The sequence below is a fragment of the Artibeus jamaicensis genome, unplaced genomic scaffold (genome assembly GCF_021234435.1).
Source record: "Artibeus jamaicensis isolate MK-2021 breed Jamaican fruit bat unplaced genomic scaffold, CSHL_Jam_final scaffold_1964, whole genome shotgun sequence".
Lineage (NCBI taxonomy): Eukaryota > Metazoa > Chordata > Mammalia > Chiroptera > Phyllostomidae > Artibeus > Artibeus jamaicensis.
In genome coordinates this window covers 44006804-44022998 of record NW_026522030.1, presented here as the reverse complement: position 1 = coordinate 44022998, position 16195 = coordinate 44006804, and the positions used below count along the sequence as shown (strand labels likewise).

The window sequence follows — 16195 nt, the reverse complement described above, 5'->3', positions numbered from 1 at the left end:
ACCTTCAGCATAGTAAAACCTGCTCCCTTTTCCTATCCCCAAACTGGTAAAATTTCTGATGAAAAGTAAGATTCTTGTATTTAAGGATCATTTTTCATATATGCTAAATGCTGTAAATACAAAATGAATAGTGTGATTTCTATTATCAGTAATTCACAGTCTAGTTCTGGTTCATGTGGCTCAGTCGATTGAGCGCTGGCCTGTGAACCAAAGACTCACTGGTTTGATTCCTAGTCAGGGTACATGCCTGGGTTACCAGCCAGGTCCCTGGTTGGGGATGCTTGAGAGGCAACTGCACATTGAAGTTTCTCTCCCTCTGTCTCTCTCCCTTCCCCTTTCTCTAAAAATAAATTAAAAAAAAATAATAATTCACAATCTAGTAAGGAAGGCAAACATAAATGGATTGCTATAATACTGTTTGATAAGTGTTACAATAATTGATACATGTACAAAGTAGTGGTAGAAAGAGGGCATGAGCAAGAACTAAAATGCATATGTTAATAAAAGTTTGAAAAAGGTTAATATAAATATTTTGTTTAGACTCTTAACATCATAGCTAGCTCTGGTAGATAATTAACATTTATCGATCACCTACTGTGTCTGCCAGTGGTCTAAACTCTTTACATGTTTTAACTCATTTAATTCTCACAAAGTAGATAATATTATTATCTCTGTATTACAGGTGAAGAAACAGCATGGGAAAATAAGGCAGCTGTTCAAGGTCTTCCAACTAGTAGGTTGTTATAGTTGGTATTCAAAGTCAGGTAGTTTAGTTCCAAAACTCAAGCTTAAGAGAACTGTGCAGTACTACTTGCAGTTACTTAATATCATTTAAGTATCAAATGATATGGTGAAAGAAAATGCCCAGTAACCATCTCAGATTCTTTTTTTTCCAATTACACTTTATATTTAATATTATTCTATATTAGTGTTAGAGGTACAGATAGTGGCTAGACAATCATGTACTTTAAAGAGTGGTACCCCCAATTTTTCAAATACCCACCTGGCCCCATTTATAGTTATTGTGCTGTTATTGACTATATTCCCTATCCTGTAATTTACATCTCTGTGACTATTCTGTAACTAGCAGTTTGTGCTTATTTCTTTCACCGTTTTCACCCAGTCCCCTAATCTCCCTTCCTTCACTCAACCATCACTCTGTTCTCTGTATTTAGGAAGCTGTTTCTGTTTTATTTGTTTTTCTTCAGATTCCACACATAAGTTAAATCAAATGGTATTGGTCTTTCTCTTGACTTAATTTACTTACCACCTCAGCCTTCCTAATTCATTCAAATAGCATAGCTGCTAGAATTAACTGAGAATTCAGTACCTCAGTTTAGTGCTCATATGGCAGCAGTATGAAATTTATTGAGAATTCAAGGGTGACCTCTTATGCTGATAAATAAACAAAAAATAAAGTGATTTTTAAAAGCTAGTTATAGTTGTACTGGAGTTGGGGGTGGGGAAAGGAGGAGCTGAAGGATTTCATTCCCTCCAAATTGGTGTTTTATAGCTTTCCCAGCTTTAGATCAGCAAGGTTATCAAATCTTTTTTCATGAATTTTAAATAATAGTAAAGGTGGCATATGGAGGAAAGGCATGCTGGCTTTGAGACACATGAGTCCCCTTGAGAGGTGCCTATTGCACTGTTTAGAAATCAGTAATTACTAGCTACATTTTAGAGATACCAAGAATTTAATCACTTTTCCCTGAATGTTGCTTGTTAAACACCCCATCCACTTACCTCTCTTTATAGGAGTTAGTTCTGGTGTATAGCTACTGCGTAAGCACAGAAGCAAATAAAAAATTATGTTAGCTTATTTTAATTTAATTAAAAGCAAATACAAGTGAAAGCAAGTTGATAGTTATTAGAACCAGACAGTAAAACCCATGTGAGCCTCAATGACTCAAAATTTGCAGTTCAAGCATAGTATATGTATTTTATTGAATTACAAGTTATCTATATCACTGTTCCATGATATGATTAAAGAGGAATGCAAAAGAAAATACAAGTATTTTGTAAACTGTGTCTTGTGCCTCGGAATTGTGCCTTGCGCCTATAAGTTGAATAAAACGTTGCAATCAAGTGGACTGTTTTCAGTGAGGAAATTGAAACAACCATCACAGACCTCCCCAGAAACAAAAGTCCAGGACCAGATGGTTTTACTAGTATATTTTATGAAACATTCAAAGATGTGATACCTATCCTCAAACTTGTCCAAAAAATTGAAGAAGAGGCAATACTTCCTAATACATGTTATGAGGCCAACATAACATTGGTACCAAAATCTGGCAAGGGTAACACAAAAAAGAGAAATGCAGACCAATATCTGATTAATACAGATGCAAAAACCTTAAAATACTAGCAAATCGAATGCAAAAATACATTAAAAATATATTATGATCAAGTGGGTTTGATTGCAGGGGCCCAAGAATGGTTCAGCATACACAATGCACCATACCACATTAGCAAAACAAAGGATAAAAACACATGATTTTTCAATAGATGCAGAAAAAACATTTGATAAGGTACAATGTCCATTTATGATTAAAACACTCTAAAATGGAAATAAAAGGAAAGTACCTCAACATAATGAAGACAATATATGACAGACACTCAGCCAATATCATACTCAATGGTGAAAAACTGAAATCCTTTCCTCTAAAATGAGGAATAAGACATGGAGGCCACTCTCATCACTCTTATTCAGCATAGTTATGGAAGTCCTAGCCAGAATAACCAGGCAAGGGAAAGAAATAAAAACCATCCAAATTGGGAAGAAAGAAGTAAAAGCATTACTCTGCAGATGACGTGATTCTGTATATAGAAAATCCTGAAGACTCCACCAAAAATACTGTTAGAAACAAATAAGTGTGGTAAAGTATCAGGGTACAAAATCAATACAAAAATCCACTGTTTTCCTATATACTAACAATGAAACTTAAGAGAAAGAAATGAAAATAATTCTGTTTGCATTCGGAACCCAAAAGGATAAAATACTTAGGAATAAACACAGTGTATAAAGTATGTACATACTAAAAGCTACAAGGTATTATTAAAAGAGATTGAAAAAGGCACAGTGAAATGGAAAGATATTTCATATTCATGGATTAGAAGAATCAACATAGTTAAAATGGCCATATTACTCAAAGCCATATACAGATATAATGCAATCCCCATCAGAGTCCCAATGTCACTTTTTAAAGAAGTAGAACAAAAAAAATCTTAATATTTGTATGGAACCAAAAAGACCACGAATAGCAAAAGCAATCCTCAGAAGAAATAAAGCTGGAGGTATCTCACTACCTGACTTCAAATTACACTACATAGCTATGATAATCAAAACAGCATGGAATTGGCAGAAAACCAGACACATAGACCAATAGCAGAGAATTGAGAGCCCAGAAATAAAACCACATGTGTATGGGCAAATAATTTTTGACATGGGTACCAAAAACACTATGGAAAAGAGAAATCCTCTTTAATAAATGGTGCTGGGAAGATTGGAAAGCCACATATAAAAAAATTAGACTATAGTTTGTCTCCATGTACAATAATTCAAAGTGGATCAAAAACCTCAATGTAAGATGTGAGACAATAAATTACATAAAACATAGGTAATAAATTTGTGGACCTTGACCTTACGGAAAATTTTATGAATTTGACCTTAAAGGCAAAGAAGTACAGGGAAAAAGAAATGAATGGGACTATGTGTAACTGAAAGGATTCTGCACAGCAAAAGAAACTGACAACCAAACAAAAAGGCAGCCAAGCAAATGGGATGTGATATTTGCAAACAACACTTCTGACAAGGGGTTAATATTCAAAATACATAAAGAATTCATACAGCTTAACACCAAACAATCCAATTAAATGAGCAGAGGACCTGAATAGATATCTCTCCCAAAAGGACATACAAACAGCCAACATACAATGGCTTTCCAAAAGGTATCCAACCATGTAATGTGAAAAATAGAGACATATGTTGAAGATACAAGAAACATTGTACATAGGACAATGATAACTCAGTCCCCTTCAAAGTAAGCTCCTTGAGACTTCACTCAATTCTCCCAGTCACCATCAGATGCCCTGTTGTATTTTCCTGTATCTTATCAATGGTCTGAAATCTCTTCCTTTTCAAAGGATTTTAGTTTTGGCCAAAAAACTGCACAAGATGTGAGGCATGAATAGACGTGTTACTGTGATGAAGCTGCCAATCTCCAGTTACCCATAGCTGCAGCCCTCTGAATCATCTGAATAGTTTCCACAGAGGAATGTTCAAGCCTAATGCAAAATTTAATGCAGATTTGTGGATCTACTCAGTTATTTTGAATGCCATGGCCACACGGTACACATGCTTTCTCAATGGTGTCTACTGCCCCCACTGACTAGTACAGTGAAGTTGTCATTGTTCATGCATGCATTCCAGTCCACTCTCCTTGGCTGCCAGGTTACAAAGATGTCACACAAACTCATATTAACAGTGGCTTGACTTTTTTTGGACAGACCTCACATATGTGGAAAGATGTTAAACTTCACTAGCTATTAGGTAAAACTGCAATGAGATACTGCCTCACATCTGTTAGAATGTCAATAAGACATGTAATAAGTGTTGAAGAGGTGGAGAAAAGGGACCCTCCTTCCCTGCTGATATGAATGTAAACTGGTACAGCCACTATAGAAAAACAGTATGGTGGTTCCTCAAAACATTAAGAATAGAGTTACCATGTGAACCTGCAGTCCCTCTTATGGGTATCTACCCAGAAAACTCTGAAACATTTATTCACAAAGATATATGCACCCCTATGTTCATTGCAGTATTATTCACATTGGCCAAGACATGGAAACAACCAAAATGTACTTTAATAGAAGATTGGATAAAGAAGATCTGGTACATATATACTATAGAATACTACTCAGCAATAAGAAAAAAATGTAATGTTGCCATTTGCAACAACATGGATGGACCCTGAGAATATTATGTTAGGTGAATTAACTCAGGAAAAGCTAAGAAGCATATGATTTCCCTAGTGTGGGTTATAAAAATGGATACACACAACAGTATGGTGGTTACCAAAGGAAAGGGGGTGATGAAGCAGTAAAGGGTAAAGGGGTCCAGTTATATGGTGACAAAAGACGATATAACTTTGAGTGGTGGGCACACAATGTAATACAGAGATTATGTATCATAGAAATGTGTGATTGAAACTTGTATGATCCTATTAACAAGTATCATCCCCATATATTTTAATTATTAAAAAAGAAATAGGCTTTTTATGCAAAAAAGATCTTGTCCATATAGGAAAATATTTTAAAAGGAGCAATATATGTGTATGTAGAGCAAAGTTAACTATGTACTTACTCATTTTCCTTTTTGAAAAAATAGTAATCTTTAAGTTGATTTTAGCTTACAACTGACTGTAAGCTAAAATTAACTTCTAAATATTTCCAGTTAATTCCTTATTCACTTACAGAGATTGTAAACTCCTTGAGGAAACCGGGTTTCCATTTTATAATTCTTTGTTATTTTCATGAATTGTATTTGCTGTATATCTCATGTTTGTCGAATAATTAACTACCAGCTTATTACTTGATTTCGCTAATTGCAGATGGGAAGAAAACATTTACTTCAGTGTGATCCTTACTAAAAGTAGAGGTGATATGCATGTATATTTCTCTTTTGTCAGGTAAAATACAGAGTAGATATACTTCAATATATGGTATGAATTTGATTTTTTTAAGAATACAGATTTATTTTTCCCAGTACTTTTTGATTGCAAAATGATTAGGTGCACTTTAAAGGGAGCTGTTTACTTTGTTTTAAAACAAGGGATAGTGACCAGAGGGGAGAAGGAAGGGAAGTTAAGGGGAAAATGGAGGGATTTGGAGGAACAAATAGGAAGGACACAGGGACGAGAACTAAGGGGGGTGGAAATGGGAGGGAGGTGGGGAGCAAGGGGCAGGGGAGGCTGGGATGGGAAAAAGAGACAAAAAACTGTACTTGAAAAATAACTAAATAAAATTTTAAAAAAATAATAAATTTATTTCAAAAAAAAAAAAAACTGGTTACTGAATACTGCCAAAGACACCCTTGAGGAAAGATTAGGTGGATGCAGAACTAAAGGGATAGAAAGACATTGTTTCCTGAGCTATTGAGAGTATTTTTACATTGGATTATATATAGTCTTCAGAGTATAAGTCTATGCAGGCTCCTGAGTACAAAAGCTATTGTTAAACATAAGGGTTTTTTCCCTTACATAACCTCATTTTAAGTTGTGATCTAGATTTTAACAGAATTATAGTAATGTGACATTTTTTTACCAAGCCTTATGGCAATAGACTCTGATACTGTGCAACACATTCAAGATTGTAATAGTTTGTCTTACATAAGGAAAACAGCACTTGTTAATATGTCTGTTACAGGTAGTTACAGTTTAATGTTTGCTTTTACTAGGGCTTGTTGTGATTCATCATTTTTATTTGACTCACTAGAATCCATCTGTTATAATTTAACTTTCAAGGTCTGTGTAATTTTTTTTGTTAATGAAGGGCTATTAACAGCATTATGAAGCTTTTCTCTTTTAATCTTGAAAGGAAAAAAATCCATATCTAAAAAAGCAATCACAAAGAAGAGGAAAACTGTCACGAAGTCATCTACTGTACCAGAATTTCAGGTAAGAGTTTGTTTTCTCTCAACATGTTTTAGTCTAATTTTTGTGTCAGTGTTTGTATTGTTCGTCAAGAAATTGGCTAAATTTCTCTGTAGCACACACGTACTTTCAATGAAATGTTTCCAACTGTGACTTTTCCCTGCCACTGCAGGCGTAGCTAGTACTTATGAGGTAATTTGCTAGTATTTCAAATTTGTTTTACCTCCATTTTTGTCTCTGAAAATAAAAAACTGTTTTGTAGAAGTAGTTTTAATAGAAATATATATATAAGTAAACGTGTAAATAAAAGTCCCCTAAGAGCGAACTATATACGTACATGGAAATATTGCCTCGGTATCCATTTTTATTTATTTTAGCAGTGTAGAAATGGTAAAGTTGTTAATTTGAAATATAATTCTTTTAACTCTTTGCTAAATATAAACTTTAGAGAGCATATTAACTAAAGTTTAATTCAGTTGTCTTTAAACATTTCTGCAAAAAGAAAAAAGTAATGATTTGACTTCCATATGGTTATGTGAAGAGTTTTTGTTTGAAGCTGATACAGAATAAGCAGAATCTTACTCTAATATTTTATCTTCTATTTTATGAGATATGTTTTCTTCAACAAATAATTGTTTCTTTAAAAATTTCTTTGTATTAGTGTATCCAGTCCAGTTCCAAAAGTTTTATAACCTAATACTTCATTGCAAAAAATAAAAATGATGTTAAAATAAGTTTCTGTGAGTCAATTCAAGTTAAAGAAGAAAATGAAGGAGTAATAACTATGAAAATGTTGATAGTATATAATATGAGTTTAACAGTTACATATATCCAAAAATGTAAACACATCTGTTTTTCAATAAAAATCCTACTTTTGGGAATGTTTCTTTGAAAGTTGCTAATCCATAAAAGTTTAATATTTTTAAATGAACAGTGAAAGAAAATAAACATGCTTTTCTTTTAGTATTTTAAAATACAGTATTTTTAATGATATTCTTAGGATGATTTTTTAAATATAAAGTAAACTTAGTTCCAGAATATTCAGTAAAAAATGTGTATTTACTATTTAGTTAGAGGCCTTTCTACCATTGCTTGTACATATTACTTACTGCTATTGTATAATAGTATATCATCATTCTTTCACTGATGTCATGCTAGTATTTGCTATTTATCGTGCTTATTTTTTTCCCTGAATCCCTCAAAGTATTTATTTATCCTGGGACTATATATCTAAGAACAGATCTGGCCTGATGCTGATATTTGTCTCCATTCTCATCTTAGTGAGTGGACTTTTGTATGTAATAACTGTCATACAGTGTCTTAAAATAAGCAGGCGGTATTCATTAATGAATCGTGAAATCAGTTACTGGATTGCATGACCAGCATTTCATTTATAAGCTAACAAAATTAAAATAGAAAAAAAATTCTAAGAGTCTGTCCAGGACAGTAATAATATTGTTTCATGAAACTTTTCAGTCATATGTGCGTGTGTATGTGTGTGTGTCTCACTGAAATGCAATGTAAAATGTATTTCTGACCATGGGTTGTGAGGGAAAAGTTTGAAAAAAGCAGTCTTAAGTGATGCTTTAGCCAGTTACTGACCATTTGCTTACTGCTCTCAGAAACTTAAGGTCAAAAGGACATGTTTTGTTAGATTATGCTGTTGTAAGTAAATCAGTAAAGGAAGGAGGGAGGGAGGAAGGAGGAGAGAGAGCAAAGAAAGACTTTTTGTTCTTAGGTGTTTGTGTGGGGGGTGACGTGGCGGGGAGAGGGGCTAAAGATGGGAAATAGACTATGACAACAGTGGTTCTTGTGCCTAGTTTACAATTTGAATACCATGGTATTAGTCATAAAGAAAATTGACACCTGTTTCCCAGAAAATAGGTCATTTGCTTCAAATAAGCAAAGAATAGTATATAGTATTAGTCACCTGTAACCTTTGTTGTTACATGCAAAGTTTTGCTTCTCAAAATAGTTTTATGTAAAGTTTGTTTTTTTAATTATTCAGAAGTCCCCCACATGTAAGAAAAATTATTATACAGGGTCCAACATAAATAATGCCCTATTTTTATTGCAAAATCTTTTGTTACAAAAATCATAGGCATGTAACATAACACTCTTAAGCATACCATATGACATTTTAGGTAAAATGTTCAAGTTGCTTTCCATCTCATGCGAGACATTCACATACCCTACCAACCACACTCAGGCAGTCATTATTGCTGCAGAATCCTGTATACTAAAGAAGTGAGTTTACTTCCTTTGCAAAAACGCTTAGCATTGTAACATTTAGCACCTCAGATTCTGCAGATTATTTATTTTATACATGTTTTGAGTATCACGTTTCTAGTATTAAAACATTTTATAGAAATGTTTAGCTGGAAGATTTATTTCATCATATTCATTCTAAAAATGCTTTATTGCTTAAAATAATGAAACTGTTGGTGGATGGATAGTAGATCAATCTTACAAAACCTGATCTGTTTGCCAAGGGACTGGTCATCTTTAAAATGTCAGTAAACATGCTTAGAGAGAAACATCCAGGGATTAAATTATGAAGTTTTTTTAAAATCCTAATGAATAAAGAGAATGCTACTTTTGACTTCAGCTAAGCTAGAAATTAAACTTGTTTGCCTTTTTGCTTCCAGAAGAGTCCAGGTTTATTTATATATTACACACCTAATATCTGTACCTTAGTTTAAGAAAATAATCATCCCATCCCTACTTAAAGTATATACTTGCAGGTTATTCAAATGGTAAATTGGATTAATTTTTTTTCTATATACTGTAAAGGGACTAACCATATCTGTGCCACTTTTTCCTAAGAAATGTCAGTGGTTCTAAAACTTTAGATAGTATAAAAATAATCTGATACCTTTATTAAAAATGAAAATACCTGAGCTCCCTCCTTGATTCAGTGGGTGTAGGTGGGTACCACTAATCTCCATGGTGGTTAAGTATATGGATTCTGAAACCAGACTGGTTTGAGTGCCAACTTTACCACTAACTCTGTAAACTTAGGTAAGTTACTGAACATCTTTATGATTTCAGTTCCTCATCTGTATAGTGGGTAATAATAGTACCTATCTCAAAGGGTTCTTGTGAGGATTAAATGATAGAGCTTACTATTTTATCTATATTATTTATTTTTCAAATGAGCGTGCTGGATGCTTCAGACAAAAAAATACCATTATAGGAAAATCAGTTAAGAATCTATTAAGAGTTTGTATTATTAGAACTTTACCACTTTTTCCAGCTACTTAAGGCCTTGAAATAAATCTTATATTTGGCCATGTTTCATAAATCATGAAATCTCATGATTAAGCCTATAAAAATTTGAAAACTGAAAAAAAAAAACAATATTGTTTGCATCATTATATTTAACCAGAGGAAAAAACTTATGCTTAGTGATACACTGAGTTACACAGTTGGTCTATAGGGGCACTTGTCAAATATTTTTAATCAAAAATAGTTGCAAACATTTGGGAAATACTCATTTTTAGTACTTAAATTTAAGCTTTTATGTCATATTTAACAGTTATGACTTTGTCAAATTGACTAATTTAGTTTTGTTTTTCTTTATCAGTTTTATAAGAAAGACTAATTTGACTGAGAAGTAACATCAATTTTGTTAATAAAATTGCCAATAAAAATTGGTAATTTTTACCAAACTTTTTATTTTAATTTCTTTAATATTTGAGAGAGAAATCTAATATATGAATTCTCTTTTTGTACATAATTATAACAAAGTCATAGAAAGTATTTTTAAAACTTAGTGTGACAAATCTCAATAAGATGGGTTTTTAAAATAATTTCAGAGCTTCGGCTGGTGTAGCTCAGTGGGTTGAGCTCATGCAGGCTTTGAACTGAAAGGTTGCCTGTTCAATTCCCTGTCAGGACACATGCCTGGTTGCGAGGCCATGCCCCCAGTTGGGGGCATGTAAGAGGCAACAGACTGATGTTTCTCTCACACATCAATATCTCTCTCCTACCTTTTCTCCCTCTCTTCGCCTCTCTCTGAAAATAAATAAATAAAATCTTTAGAAATAAAATAATTTAAGAGCCTTAGTTACCATGACTGTGCTTTTCATTGGCAATCAAGATTTTCATGTAATGCATACTTGCTCCTGTTCTATATGTGTCATTTATCATAAAGGCTGCTTCACAGAAGGAATCCAGAATTTACCTGCTAAGACTATTGCTTTCAAATGTAAGCATAAACTTACTAATCCTTTAATATACCTCTAGAAAAAAAAAACTATGTTTCTCCATTTAACCAATAAGGAAACTTAGCAATATGAAGTAAGTACTACTTTCAATGTAACAAATTTGGACCAAAATGAAAATTAATATGGCCCTGGCTGGTGTAGCTCAGTGGATTGAGTGCAGGCCTGCAAACCAGAGGATCAGGGTTCAATTCCCAGTCACGGCACATGCCTGGGTTGCAAGCCAGTTCCCTGCAGGCCAGTTCCCTGTGGGGAACGCACCAGAGGCAACCATACATTGATGTTTCTCTCTCTCTCTCCTTCCCCTCTAAAGATAAATAAGTAAATAAATATTTTTTTAAAAATAAATAAAAATAAAATTAATGTAACTACTTTACTACATTAAGGACCTTTTGATTACATTATTATTTTGAATTGCTACCTCTTAAGTATTTCCAAAATTAAAATTTTTTTTAATTTTTAAATATATAGTGCACTAAGAGAAACATGGGCTTTTAATCATATAGCAGTAAAAAATATTTTAACTTTGTTAACCAGACTTATTTTCATTTCACTCATAACCTTATTTGCAGGTTGTGGAGTCCTCATCGCTGGTATGGTGATCACTTCTCATAAGAAGTGAGAAGGAGTTTTCCTGTCCTCATAGTTTCAACAGATGTTAATATAATTTTAGTTTAAATACAATACAAATTTTGAATTTACACAAATTCTGCATTTAGTGATCTGCTCACAGTTTGCATAATAAATTATAGAATTGTTTTATTAGAATGAGTGAACATGATGCATTTCATCTGGATCTATTTTGACGTTGTACATTGTATCCCTTTGCTTTTTAATTTACTATATTGTTTTATTTTATGCTACTTTATGTCCTTTTTAGAACAAATAAAGTACCTGTCTCTCAAAACAATCAAGTTTATCCCCAAAGGGCATAATTTCTGGCTTGAAGTAGTAATAAAGTAAGAAATGAATTATTTTATAATTTTTGAGATATGCTTATGTAGTTCTTTTGATTTCTACAGGGCTTCTCCTCCACTAGATACAAGCATTTCTGCTTCAGTTGAAGAGAGGACCTTTTAATATTTACAATTTAATAGAAGCGAAAGGTTAGGTATAAGCTAAATCCCAAAACTGTAATACATTATCAGTTAGTTGGTTTTGTTTTGTTTAGAAAGACCCCTTGAAGAACATGATATCTTGGGAGAAGGGTGAATCCTAAATTCTGTGGTTTTCTCTACCAGTGTTTTTCTTAGGTTAGTAACTCTGTTAGTTTTAGTTAGCATGTATATGAATTGGAGATACATCTTTCTAAACTAGGCCAAGGTTTGGACCAAATTACGTATTTTTGGTTCCTTCTAGCTCATGGCTCTGTCATGGGTTGTATCAAGTGAAAGGTTAACTTGAGGGGAGTTTGTGACTGTTTTAAAGAGATTCTTCTTGGGGGATAACACTCTTATAACCTGTACAGTGAGACTGAACCCCCCCCCCCCCCCTGAGTGTTGGCAAAGTGATCCAATTGTAATCTGAGCTGCCATGGAGCTTTCCTTTTCACCCCTGAGGCCCTGAGCTTCAGATATGTTTTTCAAATTCAAGGTAATGAGAAGTTTTTAATAAGGTGTTTTGCCTCGTTCAAAAACTGCACCTGTTCTCCTTATTAAGGAGAACTTATTAGATTGATTCTATTTTTAAAAGCACCATTTGGAGGTCAGTTTAAATGTCACATGTGCCTTACTTTGTAAAAGGAAATAGAGGCTGTACGTGACAGAGTTGGCATAAATCAAATTATATTTTGTTTCAATATTAGTACCAAAAGTGAAATTATGTTCCTATAAAAGAATTTTCTGATTCTTTTTAGGTATGTATTATAAATTTATGTAGAAAGAGGTACATATTAATATATAAAGAGTATAAATTGTTCATAGTTAACCCTGTTTTAGGTATGTATTACAAAGTTATGTGGAAAGATATATTAATATGTGAAGAGTGTAAATTGTGTAGATATTAAGTCATTTCAAGATAATGTAAAAGTAAATATTGCTAAAATATTTTGACTCCCAGATTCAACAAAATTTATGTTCAAAAGTCATGTCAGTCAATTTAAGAAACATTTGTCTTGTTGTTCATTTAATTCAGTATTCTGTCCCGTTTGGCAATTTATCTTTCTGAATTTCCATACTCATTAGCTCCTTAGTACCTGAGGTTTCAGTAGCCATGGGTATTTGTAATTCATAGTCATTTACTACCTTACTGCTCAAAATATGATCTGCAGACTACACCTGAGAACTTGATAGAAATGCAGAATCCTAGGTCCCACTTCAGACCTACTAAATCAAAAGCCATATTTTAACAAGATTCCCAGGTGAGTCTTATGCACATTAAATTAAAGTTTGAGAAGCACTGATTTAGTACAGCTAAATAACTGGTTACGCCACTTGAAACTATTCTTTTTACAGCTCCTAGGCTGTGGAAATCATTCATGGTTTGACGTCAGAACTGTTAATTATTCCTTTAAGTGGAATATAAATTTTAGTTGACCTTATGACTAATTGTTAATTAAAAGGTATTTACTTTTTTTAGGGTGTGTTTAGTTGTAGGGATATATGTTTTTATCATTACTGTAAGTTTCTAAAAACTACATGCAAAATATACCCGTATTCTTTGTATAATGAGATAGCTAAGATGCAAGTGAAAATTCTTCTGAGTTTTGCCATATGTGCAAATGAGAAATCTTTGCCATGATATTAACTAGTTCACCAATTCAATGAAAAGGGGTGTAACCATCTGCAAGCTTTGGGGCAAATTTGACATGGCAGTCGTAGCTGCTTATATAGTGGGAAGTTTAGTTTCCACTGAATACTTAGTAAAAACCTGGTGTAGGACCAACATTGTTTTGAGGCTTTATAGGTATAATAAAAAGGAAGACATTATTCAATGCTAGAGCTACTTACATAATTAGCCACTCGACTGTTTGACTGTCAGCTTTTCTGCTATAACTCTAGATTTGGCAAATGGGAATGTGTAGTTTGTGATAAATACTTAGTTGCACTGCCCTGCTAATATATTGTGTACTGTTTTCTTCTTTGTAATTGAGTTATTTAAATACATAATCTTACCTGCAATGTTAGTTCAGTGAGTTTGAACGTACATACATATTTCTAGTATTTCTGATAATGGTTAATACTCATAGTTTACAATACCTGTGATGAGTTTCCTTTAGTCTTACTAGGTTGAACTATATTGCCATTTTTGTAAGTTAAAGTCATATAAGCAATTTCATATGGTTCAGCCTTATATTAAAGGAAGTTTAAGGGGCGCCTTGTCTCCCATTTTTGTCACTCAGTCACTACTGGAATGATCTTGTTGCAACCTACTTTTCTTTTTGTCATTTTTGTTTGTCTGTTTTCTTTTAAAAGAAAGTATGCCTTTTAGAAAAACAGTACCTTACACAGAAACTAATGAATGTAACAAACATGGGCTGATAAAAATTAATAGTGAATTCATAGCTTTGTAAATACAGGATGTTTTAAAAACCATCACACAGCATAAACATTACAGCCAGACTTTCATTGCTCTAAAACTTTTCCTCTGTGTATGGTTGCAGTTTTGTTTTAAAATATGAGCTTAAATTATTTTAGGAAATAAGTTAAATATATTAAACTAATTGGAAAAACAGGGTAGTTTTACAAGAACCAAAATGTAGTTACTAATATTTTGTTCTTGTTGCTGACAAGAACAAAAGGTTTGCTGTTTAAACCTTTAGAAATGAAGCCAAACTAGTCTGATTATTAATAACTAAAAAATTGTTATTTTGGCCATTTTCCAACATTACCAAGGTGACATAAAATAAGCCACACAATTATTGAAAGGAAATGTGTGCAGATGGTCTTACTAAAGACTCCCGAGATCATATTGAGAGTTTCATTTAGATCTTTGAATATTTCACATGTAGTTGATGTCCTTCTTTATTAGCAATCTCAACAGGAATAATAACAACTCGTTTAATTCTGTAGTTAGCAAACCAGATGAAAGGTATAATGACAGTTTTCCAGAGGTGCATTCGTTCACCTACTCTGAGACTGCCTGATGAAGTATTTCTTAAAAGGTGATTCAGCATCCTGTGAGATCTAGGGTGAGTTTCCAGATCTTTGTCATTCTGGGCTGAAAGTTAAGAATGTTAGGAAAGTACCTGTATTATAAAGCAAGCTGAGAGGTAGGAGTGTGGGATGAAACCACTAATGTTGAAATTCTAGCTATTTTTATACTAAGCCTGAAGTTCATACATCATAACAAATATCTTTTCCAGTATAAACTGCAGAACTTTCTTTGGTTTTAGCTATTACAAATAATTGTGAATTCAGTGTGTGTTAAAAACAACTTCTGTTACCACATTTTGGGTGTTTTATATTCTGTGTTATCAAGCTGTGTTTTTGTGTTTTATTTTAGCTTATTTGCACTAATCTTGATGAACTCAGGGACTTAATCACAAAAATCGAGAATGAACTCAAAGATCTGGAAAACAGTAGAAAAAAATCGGTAGGTGTTGATCCGAAAGTTCTATCTATTATTGTCAGCATAAAAATTTATTCCTGCTTTTTTCTAAAGCCTTTTTTATCTTGTTCTCCTGAATGACATAAAAATTTGCAATGAATAATAGAAACATTGTTTCTTTTATATCTTCTGTGTGGTCTAGTTTTCATTTTCAATAGATAAAAATTATACCAGAGCAAGTAAATTAATTTTATTTGCCTGGTTTATGTCAGGTGTAATTTTATATATTTCCTAGTATACTAGTTGGTTGTTTTCTGACTGGTAGTTTTTTGGGTAATGCTTACCTTGCAGATATGCTTAATAATTATTTGCTTTCAACAGAAGTTTATTGCTTAGTAACATAAAATTTCAACTAGCTGTGACATTAGTAACATGTAAATTTATTTAATCTTGCCCCAGATGTTTTTATACATGCCTAAAAATAATCTTTTTTATGAACTTTTGTCAGCTAAAGATCTTTTTTAACTTTCACTATATTTTCTAAATTCACAATTAATCTTTACCTTTTTTAATTGTTTTTGAAAGAATAGAGTACAGGGGCATGTGTTATATTTATTCACTCAATACTTGGTAAAACACTCAATTATGTTATTTATTAAATCAGTAATACCCATTTAAGTGGCATTCATAGTTTGGTTTTATCACAAGTTTGAAAAACAATTACATACCAATTAATAAATTGGGAAGGTTTTAAGCATTAAGAAAAATCAGTCATCTTTTTTTTTAAGTCCCTTTGTTTTATCCCTTAAGAATGTCAAGAAACCATTTTTT

General features: G+C 32.8%; 1 protein-coding gene across 8 annotated transcripts in view; it reads left to right on the top strand.

Annotated features, from left to right (window-relative positions):
- Positions 1-16195, top strand: part of KIAA2026 (KIAA2026 ortholog) — a 149532-nt gene that overhangs the window by 88017 nt on the left and 45320 nt on the right. For 6 of the 8 annotated variants that reach the window (XM_053656388.1, XM_053656387.1, XM_053656386.1 and 3 more), the window contains 2 exons: positions 6595-6674; positions 15320-15409. In XM_053656388.1, the coding sequence (XP_053512363.1) occupies positions 6595-6674; positions 15320-15409 (170 nt within the window). The remainder of the gene's footprint in view (positions 1-6594; positions 6675-15319; positions 15410-16195) is intronic. The other 2 variants (XM_053656389.1, XM_053656385.1) reach the window with 1 other exon arrangement.